Source organism: Equus caballus, chromosome 12 (genome assembly GCF_041296265.1).
Source record: "Equus caballus isolate H_3958 breed thoroughbred chromosome 12, TB-T2T, whole genome shotgun sequence".
NCBI classification, from domain to species: Eukaryota; Metazoa; Chordata; class Mammalia; order Perissodactyla; family Equidae; genus Equus; species Equus caballus.
In genome coordinates this window covers 38,263,333-38,273,985 of record NC_091695.1, presented here as the reverse complement: position 1 = coordinate 38,273,985, position 10,653 = coordinate 38,263,333, and the positions used below count along the sequence as shown (strand labels likewise).

Here is a 10,653-nt window from a genome sequence, read left to right as displayed (position 1 = left end):
TTAGGCCACGGGAGCCAGGCCGACCTGGTTGTTGGCTCTGTCGAAGACGGTAAAGTACTGGCGGATGAAGACGTCACCCAGGATCCAGAGCTCTCCGCTGCTGGTGTCCAGGTCCACGCCCTCGAAGCCACTGATGCAGCTGTCATCCTCCTGGAGAAAAGGAGGATAAAACAGGAGATGGGACATAGACTCAGAGGTGACAGGCGCTGGGAGATCAGCGTCAATAACTCTAGTCTGCTGCAAGGCACGTCAAGGAGGAGCTTCCTGGCTTGTGTGTGGGGCCTCGGCTCTTCTTAGCCTGGGATCTGCCTGTATGACCTGTTCACTGCACTTGGTTCCAGGGATCCCTAGACATGGTCCAGTGTTTCTGGCAGATTCTCAAACCCTGGCGACAGCATCAGAGCTAAGGGGTTTAGGGGAACTCAGCCTCTGGGAGGATTTTGGAAACCCCAGTGACACAGCCCTTTCTGATTATTCTGATCCTTTCTGGTGGCGAGCTGTCAGTTCTTTTCATTCTCTAGGTCACTGGCCCACAACCTTGGCTGCACATTAGAATCTCCTGGGGAATTTGCACCCACCCGCATTGGTCAGGCCTGACCCCCTACTAATTTATCAGCATCTGTGGGGGAGTGGCTGGGCATCATCCTTCTTGCTGAGTAACATTGACCCACTGGGCAAAATGAGTTTTCCACTTGAAGTTATCATAGAAGGAAGGAGTTGGTCTGTGGCTCATTTGACTTGTTTGTGAAGACTTGTCACTTGGTAGAGACAGTGGGGGCAGGGGTGGATCATAAGCCTTGACCCTATGGAAGTTAGGATCGCCATTGGCCCAACCCTTTGTAGCATTGATGTGGTCGATATCACCTGACTACCCTAACCACACTGAGTGTGGGGAAAGCCATAGATCAGACGAGGAAACTGCAGCTGAGAGAGGTTGCAAATGGCACAGAATCAATGAGCTGGTAACTGAGACCCAGAGTGTGGACTCAGGGGTCCAACTTGAAATCCTCTTCCCATGCCATCAGTGTTTGCTTCCCTTCTCCCATTTGGATGCTGCTTCCAAATTCTCATTCACGCATTTATTTTGAATGCATTGTTTTTCTCTTGTGGCTGTCTAGAGCAGATGCCAGCTTCAGCTTTTGGAAGTGCTCTTTTCTTAGTGAAAGGAGGAGTGTTGGCCACATTCTATGGGACACGTGTAGGTGGGAGGCCAAGAGCCCACTTACCTTTAGGATGTAGGCACTAGGAGGCAGAGGGAACTCGACGCCATTCATGGTGAAGACTATGTCGGGCAGGCTGTCGATGGCTGAGCAGCTGATCACCCCCTGGAAAGAGTGAGGGTTGGAAGGGTTGCCTTCTTTCTGCATGGCGGACCCACCACCTCTGTCTAGGACGGGGCAGTCAAGGCTGGACTTACCTCACCGAGCAAGTCCTTTCTGGCTCCAATGTAGCTCTGGATATTGTTGATGCCAGAGGTTGGGCCAGCCAGCAGAGAGGTGCCAGTGTCAACAATGGCCTGGCAGCCCCCGCTGCAAGCGATGGACTCTCCATTTATGGTGATGCTGGAAGTGAGATGCGTGTAAGGGTCCCCTGAGCCTCCAGGGGGTACATCTCCCCAAGAAGGAACCAAGTGACCTCAGAGGGTCCCTCCTCTCCATCCGTTGGCCAATCCACAAAATTTCAGCTTCTCTCCTTCATGCACTCATTCATTCATGCATTCATTTACTCAACAAATCTTTATTGAGTGTCTACTCTGTGCTAGGCCTGGGAGATGAAATGCCAAACGAGGCAGCCTCACAGTTTCTGACTGCAGGCGGTTTACACTCTAGCTGGAAAGATAAGTTATGACTGAGGAAGAGCCTCATGAATAGGGCACAGGCCAGGGGAACAGAAACAATCCAGGGTGAGGGTGGTGGTGGTGGGGAGCAACCAGGGTGGGTTTCCCAGGGAAACAGACAGCCCGAGGTGGCCAAGGAGATGAAGAGCTGGAGGAGGACGTCCCAGGCAGAGGGGAAGGCAGGCAAGGAGGGATGGACATGAGAGGAGCAGGGGCGGGAGTGGGAGGAACCGATGAAGTTTTAGCACGGCTGGGGCAGATGTGAGCGGACAGAGTATCCCGGTTTGCCCAGGACTGTCCCGGTTTTAGAACTGAAAGTCTTGAATGCCAGGAAACTGCTCACTCCGGGGCAAACCTGGAGTCACCCTAGCAGGTCAGTCAGGGGAGGAACAGCAGAGGAATGAGGCTGCATGGAGGAAGAGCGGGCCCATAAGTGGAAGTGTGGAAAGAATGGGCTGAAACAACTTCTCAGCCATTTTGCCCTGTCCAGAGACTGAAAGTGACATTTTTTCTGGCGTGGGAGGAGTGTGTGCCTGTTGTTAGTTCCCCTAAATGCCAAGACGTGTGGACTGGTGGGTCTCAGCTCTTTGCAGGGATGCTGGTGTCGTGTCTCTGTGAGAACAGGGAAAGTGGCTGCCTCATTCTTGCAGAGCATCTGGGGTCCCAGACAGCTCTCCTCATCCAGGGAGGGGCCTTTCTTGGGGTCTCTCTTGGTTAGCCAACTTCCACCTTCTCCTCCTGGGGTACATTTCCCTCTCTGGTTGTTCCAGGGGGATTCTGGGAAGCTTAGTCAACTCAGAGTCTATAAAGAAATGAGATCTGGGGCCCACGCCAGGACAGTGCCCATCCATGGAGATCTCACCTGTCCACGGCGATCTGCCAGTAACCCTCAGTGGTAACAGGGACCCAGTGCAGGCTTCCAGTGTAGTAGGAAGAATCTATGCCACCGAACATCACCACACTGCCACTCTCGTCATCGCTGTTGAAAGTGGGGGGAAAAGACAGGAATTCACTCATTCAGCTGAACATCTGCTATGTGCATCCTAAGAGCTCCCCTTGACTGGGCTCTTGCCAGTGCCAGGAGCTGTGCTGAGTGTGACGGACAGGGTTTCTTAATCCTCACATCAACACCCAAACAGTGGTCACTATTATTATTATTTCTGCTAGACAGTGAGGAATCTCAGGCTCATAGAAGTGAGGCGATGTGCCCAAGGTCACACAGCCCGGGAGTGCCAGAACCAAGATTAGAACCCAGGTCTTTCTAGTTCCAGAGTTGTGGTTCCACCACATCCTCACTCTTGTTGCTGTGGGGACCGCAAGAGAAGTGAATGTGGGACAGTGTTTGCTCTTGAGGACTTGACAGTAGAGTTCCCTGGTTCTCAGCCAGGGGCACCTTTGCCCCCAGGGGACATTTGCCAAGGTCTGGGGACATTTTTCATTGTCATGATTGGGTTGGGGTAGGAAGTGCCACTGGTGTCTAGTACATAGAGGCCATGCAGCCTGCTCAACATCCTACAATACACAGGACAGCCCCCAACAGCAAGGCATTGTGTGTTCAAAATGTCCATAGCGCTGAGACTGAGAAACCCTGATCTAGTTGAGAAGGTAAGATGGCCCCATGGAATCTCTAAGTCCCATAAAGGCAGAGATGTTTAGGAGCCGACTTGAATATTAAGTGACCAAGAGGAGAAATGGGCCCTCTATTTGTAATTTACTCCTGTTGTAAATTTTCTCATTGTTACCAGAATATTCATTTTTCTGAATCTCTGCAGTTTCAGGTTAGATTGGGAAGCAAATGTGTATGATGATAAATTAATCACCAAAGAAGTGGCTGCAGATACAATAGTCCCCACTCACTTCACCCCACATCAACTTTCCTGTTTTCCTGACAGTAAGTACAACGCGACTCAATGAGTTTACAGTAGAAGAATGAACAACTAAAGAAACGGATCAACAATGACAATGGCTTCAAAAGAGAAGGAGGACTGAGGGGTTGGTGGGCAGAGCTGAGAGTCTCGGGAAACTGACGACACCCTCAGAAACTCCTGTGTAACCTCGACTCAACCAAAACCAACACTGGTTTATTCTTTATTTGTTCTTAGGATTAACTCATAGCCGCAACTGGAACCTAGATTTTGTTAGCAAATGACCTAAACTATCTTTCGTCGTTTGGATGTTCCATTGTTTAAGATATAAGTCACCATCAAATATTCTTTTCATTGCTATGGAATTTTGCTTAGGAATCCTTATCTATAGTGGATTCATTTTAAATGGTGGTCTTTTGGGGCCAACGATGAAGGGACTAGGGTTAGAAAGCAAATGGCTAATGACATTTGATTTGTATAAGTCAGGGTGGCAAAGACTCAGCTGGTAAATGAGATGACGAAGACAGGTCATCACAGAGAGATGTGACACCATTCTCTCCAAAGCCACGCCTCTCAAGACTTAGACACGGACCCTTCAAATCCCTTGCTGGCTGAGACCCTCTTTACCCCACCCAGCACCGTATAGCCCTCTGCTGGGCCAGGTGACCATGACCTCCCTGCCCGACTTACGAGCTCAGGTAGACAGAGAAGAGGTCTTGGGAAACCAGACCCTGGTCCCATATGTTGTCAAAGACGGGTGTGGCCCCAGAGGCGGAGATGCTGGGGTAGCCGAGACCCAGGATGCCGTCAAAGGGAGCCAAGAAGAGGAAGAAGCCAGGCTCCTTCTCGCTCAGGCCGAAGATCTGGTTGGTGTCCTCGATGCCTCCGACCTGAGTGGGGGAACCAAGATGTTCACAACCAGCTTGTGTTGACTGAGCACTGCGGGACATCAGCCCTGGGCACAGAGTGTCCCTGGTTCATCTCATGTAGGACTTGGCTTCTTGGGCATCAGGCTGGAAGGAGGGGAGAGGGATGGTCTCTGGGAATGTTTGTTATTCTGCTGGATTAACCATTGCAGCTGATCTCCAGATGGCCACAGTCTGCAACTTGGTGTGAGAATTTGCTGCAGAACAGCCGGGCCCTGTGTGTTCCTGTTTCTGATGATCAGATGCAAAGCTGAACCCAGGTAAATCAGAGCCCTTGACCCCTGCCACACCCTGGAAGGGGGGACGAATGTAGAGATTCTGTGACTTGATGGGGGCTGCAGGTGGAGGGAAGAGAAAGAGGAGGAGGTGCTAAAAGAGAAATGAGCCTTTTCCTACCTTCTCCCCCAACTGCATAGCACTCAGCTTGGGTGGGGCTGAGGTTGGCTGTTGGCTCCAGGCATCCCACCCCTTACCTGCTACTGTCCCACCTAGAAATGTCTGTCACATCTCTTCCAATTCCGCATCCTGCTCCCCCAAATCAAGTTACTTTGGCGATCACTGAGACCCCTATTGCCTGAATGAGCTCATTATGGGGGTTACACTTTGGCTCCCACAGTCCCCAGAAACTGGCCGTAGGACTGGCAGGAGGAGGTGGTGAGCCAGCAGGTTCTCACCCTGACAGTGTCGTATCCGAGGATGCCTGTCATGCTGCCGGTGCCGTAGGTGATGGAGATCGACTCACTGGTGGCCTGGTAGGTGGAGGACTTCTCAGGGTTGAAGCGCTTGTGGTCATCTGTGATGGTAAGAAATGACATCGTCAACCTCCAAAACCCAAGCAAGAATCATGGCTGGAGATGTCTTTCTAGGGTGGGCTCCCATGGTTCTGGGTGGAGCTTTGGAAGAGAAAGGTGACCTTTCCCCAGATGTTGGAGCCCAAGCATCTGCATGTTCCATTCCTGCCTGGTTGGACCAGGTGGGACCATCTGCCTGATGGAAGGTCCCCAGCCAACCCCATCGTCCTCCGAAGAACCCCAGGCAAACACTGAGCAGAGCAGGCCCATGGCTGCCCATGGCGATGAGACCCTTCACAGAGCACTGTAAACAGCCCATGACACAGCTACACTGTCACGGTCACAGCCCTACAATGTTACAGTTCAAATTATGAAGGGGAGGATTCCAGGGGCTCCTCCTCTGAATTAAAAGTCAAGTTAACATGCTGGAAGAGGAAGGAACTTGAAACGCGTCCATGACTCCCAATGACAAACTCTCTTCCTTAGCAAACCAATGATTTTTTTAAATAAGCGAGATCACAACTCAGCTCATTCTTATGAGTCACTTTCTCATGTCAAGCTCTTGTCCCAGATGGCTATCTCTTAGCCCTTTAACCCCATCTCCCCTTGGGCCCCCCTTACTCCCCTAGGCTGTGGTTGTTCAGGAGACCTGCTCTCTGCCATTGGACTGAACCCCTTGGTGGCAGGGACCATGTGTGATTCTCCCTCTGTCCCCAGGGCTCCTAACCCTTGGTGGACACATAGGTGCTTGGGAAATGTCTGTTGAGGGAATCCCTGAGTGACTCCAGCAGGCTTGAAATTGGACCTATTTGAAGCCCCTGAGCGTTCAGGCCTCCCAGGTCAGTGGGCGCTGGGGTCCCGGGCAGGGCCAGGCACTCACAGCAGGCGAGACTGGAGCAGTAGGTCGAGGGCACCCACAGGTTGGAGGAGCCGGTGTCAAAGATGACGGTGAACTCCTGAGGGGGAGTTCCGATGCTGATGGTGCCGAAGTACTCCTCCTGTGGGGTGGGGACAGCACAGGTCACTCCCCATCCTGGGAGCCCCCCAGGGAGCAGGGCCTTGTGGGGCTTCTCCTCAGCTCCTCACCCTCACTGCTCTCCTTGCCTTTCTCTCCCTGTCCAATGCAGCCATCCTTCAAGGCTCCACCTGGCCTCCCCTCCTCCTTGATGTCTTCCCTGATTGCGTCCCTGTTACCCTCTGTCTGTTTCTTCTAAGCACCATTAACGCCTAATAATCTGCTGTCCCCTCTTCAGCTCTCCTCTTAATGTCTTAGTCGTGCCACCCTGGAGAACACACCATCTCAGACGACAGTGGGTAACCTGATAGCAGCCAGCAGAGTAAATGCTCAAAGGCTCAATCAGTAAATTGTCGATCAGGAGATAAAGAAGTCACCCAAAGATGGAAACCCCTGGATATATCCTGTTCCTAAATCGAGGTGTGTACAAGGTGTTTTGAGGAGGGGCGTGGTCAGGATTTTTATTCTTAGTGGCAGCCCTGTCTCCCTTGCCAGCAGTTCTAGCCACGCTGGTCTGGCTCTTCTTTGATGATGACAAGCTTGTTCTCATCTCAGGGGCTTTGCACTTGCTATTCCTGTGCTAGGAAAATGTTTCTTCTGCATCTTTTCTTGATCTGCTCCTTCTCAAACATTCAGAGCTCTAGTCAAAGATCACCTCCACCAAGAGGCCCTCCCTGACCACTTCATCTAAATTTGTGCTTCCTCCATTCTTCTTCCTGTTACTCTATTTAATTAAGTTTCCTTTTCATCACTTTTCGTTACATGGCGTTATCTTGCATACTTATTTATTTGTGTCTTATTTGCCTTCTCCTCTAGAATAAAGCTCCAGGAACTTTGTTTCTTCATCACTGTTTTCTCAGCTTCGTGCACAGACCCTCTGGCACATAGTAGATGCTTCCTAAATATTTGCTAAGTGAATAAACGGACTGACTTTACCAAACTGTTACCAAGACCCAGGCCCTGTGCTAAGCCTCCAAAAAAACATTATTGCATTAATTACTCGCAACAGGCCTCTGATGGTAGACGTTCGTGGTCCTGCTTGACCGACAAGGAAACTGAGGCTTGCTCTGAGAATTGAAATGACTTGCCCAAAGTCACGTAGCTTGGAACTATTAGAGAACAGATTTGCACCCGGTCTGGCAGATTTCACAGGCTAAGCTCTTAACGACAGGCAACATTGCTTCCTACCGTGGGCTCTGTGCCCTCACACAGGGGACACACAATATCTACTGAAAGGCAGGGCGTTGCTGTTGGGTCCCAAATAGAACAGTGAGTCGTCTTCCTGAAACTCCACACTGATCATGTCAACCCCCCTGGTTAAGACGATTCAGTGACAATGAGGACAAAGACCCTCATCAGAGACTCTGATCTGGCTCCACCCACCAACCCCACAGTCCTCACTCTGCACCTCCCTTCCTCCCTCTCTGCTCTCTCTGAACGCTGGCCTCCTTTCCTCAAATGCACTCTGCTCCCTGCTGTCCCAGGGTCTGGCAGAAGCCATCTTTCTCTCCGGGACTCTTTCCTGTCCTCTCCAACCCCCACTTCTCCTTCTTTGCCCTGGGGAGTCGTCCCTGTCCACCACATACATCCCTCTCACAGTGTCACCTTCACTGCGTAGCCCTTGGCCTGGCTGTACTTTTCATTGATGATGAGGCTCAGTGGTGATGGTCTCTCCCTACTAGACTGTGAGCCCCATGAGGGCAGGGGCTGTGCCTGGTTTTGTTCCCAGCTGCTTTGCCTGGGTGAAGCACAGTGCCTGGCACATAAGGAGGTGCTCTGCATATATAAACCCTGAATGAATCAATGAGAGCAACATCTCTGACTGTGAGTTTTACTGCCTTTCCTGTGCCTCTGAGATCCAGAGAGCAGACCCTTGGGTTACTTCCTGGGGGCTCAGAGCTCTGGTGGATCCTCCAAGAATCCTTGGGACCCCTCTCTCCTCTGGGCCAAGTCCTTAGTGCTGCCCCCACCACCCTGCCTGCCCATGCACTCACATCCAGGTAGTTCTCCAGGGGCTCTGAGTCCACCAGGGTGGCGGCCTCCTTGGGGAAGAACTTGCTGGCTGGGTTGGGGGTATGCTTCTTCAAGAATTCCTCCAGCAGGCCATGCTCGATCAGGTTCTGCCTCAAGGACTTCTTTCTGACAAGCGGAACCCTGTGGCAGAGCATTAGCAAATGGCATGGCATGGAGGAGGAAGTGTAATTGGGAAAGGAGTCTGCTCACAGGGTGCTCTGGAAGGCCCCGAAGGTAAAGGAAGCTGGTCCAAGAGAGGGAGAAGGAAGGAAGTCATTAGGGAAAACGCTCCCATTTTTTCTACCCTATTTCAAAGAGGTTCAGTGGTTGCCTGAAGTTGCCTGGCCCAGTGATGCAGCTGGGTACCGAACGCAGGCTGGAATTGAGGTCCAGGGCTGTTCATCAAATTGGCAGTGCAGCCTCCACAAAACGACAGAGAGAGACTGGAAAGGAGACTCAAGATGGTGGAAGAGAGTGAGGAGTTGTATGAAAGAAGAAGGTAAGAAGAAAAAGTTGGGGAGGAAAGGAAGACAGCATGACAGGCAGTGAAGGGAAGCAGCCCCTTGGAAGCTGTTCTTCGCGCCTTTTGTCCCCCAGACTCACTTGTAGATAAGGCACTCAGAGAGCGCCACCAAGCTGAGCAGCAGCAGCCACTTCATGGTTCTTCCTGGGTCCCAAGTCTCCAGAGAAGGGAAGACGGAGGAAGGCGTACAGCAGAGGCCGGAGCTGCTCCTTATATACAGCACAAGTCCTCAGGAACCTGCCTTATCAGCCTCCAAGTGTCACCCATTATCCTAACTCCAAACATAAAGGTTACCGATAAGATTGTCCCTACCCCTGTGCCATGTTCTGAGAGGTTTCCATTTGGGCAGCTTTCCATTGTAACCACATCCCACGATTAGGATGCACCTGCATAGAGAACAAGCCATGAAGTTGTGGCTTATTTCTCAAATCACAAACACGGCCTGGGTTAAAACTTGACAAGCAGAATAGTTGACAAAATTGGTCTAACGTGCACTTAACACAGAATGGGTGTCAAAGGAGCTCAGTGTACCCCGATTTGTCCTGGTGGGACAGATGCTGGGGTTCTTGGAGAGCAGCTCCCCACTTAGCCATGGGCCGTGTTCCTGTAGCTGCTAACCCAGAGGACATATATGGGTCAGTGGTTTGGTACTCAGAAAGCATTTTCCCACAGAAATATCATTTTGTGGGTTGTTGGGTGTGTAACTAGCCTATAGGCCTTATTATGCTCTTGCATAACATTGTGCTCATTACAATGGGCCGAGTCTTGGGACAGTGGTGCATGCAGTACAGAGGAAGAGGAGGGAGCGAAGAAAGCAGAAGAATGCTGCCTTCCTTTCCTGGAGGAAGCACACTTGAAAGAGGCTGGTTTTGTCCTTGGAATCTGTGCCCCTCACTTTCTGCATCCCTTCTCTTCCTACTGCCCCTCTCCCACACTCTCAGGTATCTAGAAGCCTCCACCTTTGAGACCCCAGCTGGGTCTGAATCTCCCAGGGGCTCCATGTTTAAAACTTGGCTGCATCAACTGCAATGGAGCAAAGCAATCTGGGCAAATTCAGATGAGTGGGTGAATGACTTAGAAAGGTTGTCTTCTTAAAAGAAGATGCTTACCAAGCCAATGGATTCTCTACTTTATGGAGTGCATTCAGTGAACAAAGTGGAGTGAAAACTGATTGAGGAATTGTGGAGGAGGGGGATAGGTGGGCAGGAGGTCACCAGGAGACAGCCAGCCGTATCTGCAGGTCTTGTTCTGAAATCAGATTCCGTGGGCCGTCCCTGGTTTTTCCAACATCAGGAGACACAGATTCTATAAAAGTTTCAAATTTCCCCCAGCGCTCTGGGTGAGCATGGAAGGGTGGGCAGTGTGGATCAAGTTCAGGACCAGTGGTGGTCAGTACGAAGCACATTTGTATTTCAAACTCACCTGATAAAGCATCCTTTTGCCCCAAACCTGGATCTTGCCCTGTATTTTCCACCTTCACATCTTTTGGTGCCTGCTTCTTTACTTTCTTTTCTTCCTCCTTGAGCATTTCTCCTTGATCTACACTCTCAGCTTTGGGTTGATCTCAACTCCTCTATGGATGAGCTGATGGTCCTGAAAACTTCTGCTTAAGTCCAGAAGCAGTAGATTGAGACCCCTGTCTCCAGGCCACCACTGCATCGGTGGTAAGGAGGGACATCTGCT

At 51.1% G+C, this 10,653-nt stretch overlaps 1 protein-coding gene across 1 annotated transcript; it reads right to left on the bottom strand.

The window, feature by feature from the left end:
• LOC100059532 (pepsin II-4-like) lies at window positions 1-9,106 on the bottom strand. Its single transcript, XM_070229173.1, has 9 exons — window positions 9,051-9,106; window positions 8,429-8,573; window positions 6,300-6,417; window positions 5,303-5,421; window positions 4,393-4,592; window positions 2,700-2,816; window positions 1,418-1,562; window positions 1,227-1,325; window positions 1-150 (listed from the first exon to the last, which is right to left on the bottom strand). The coding sequence occupies exons 1-9, from the start codon at window positions 9,104-9,106 to the stop codon at window positions 1-3; spliced, it is 1,149 nt and encodes a 382-aa protein (XP_070085274.1).
• Between the last annotated feature and the right edge of the window lie 1,547 nt (window positions 9,107-10,653).

Excerpts from the sequence above, each read along its gene's own strand:
- LOC100059532 (XM_070229173.1), bottom strand. The coding sequence starts at position 9,106 with ATGAAGTGGCTGCTGCTGCTCAGCTTGGTGGCGCTCTCTGAGTGCCTT. Across the intron at positions 5,422-6,299 it reads CTGCTCCAGTCTCGCCTGCT|ATGACCACAAGCGCTTCAAC; the intron begins GTGAGTGCCTGG and ends TTACCATCACAG. Across the intron at positions 2,817-4,392 it reads TTCTCTGTCTACCTGAGCTC|CGATGACGAGAGTGGCAGTG; the intron begins GTAAGTCGGGCA and ends CACTTTCAACAG.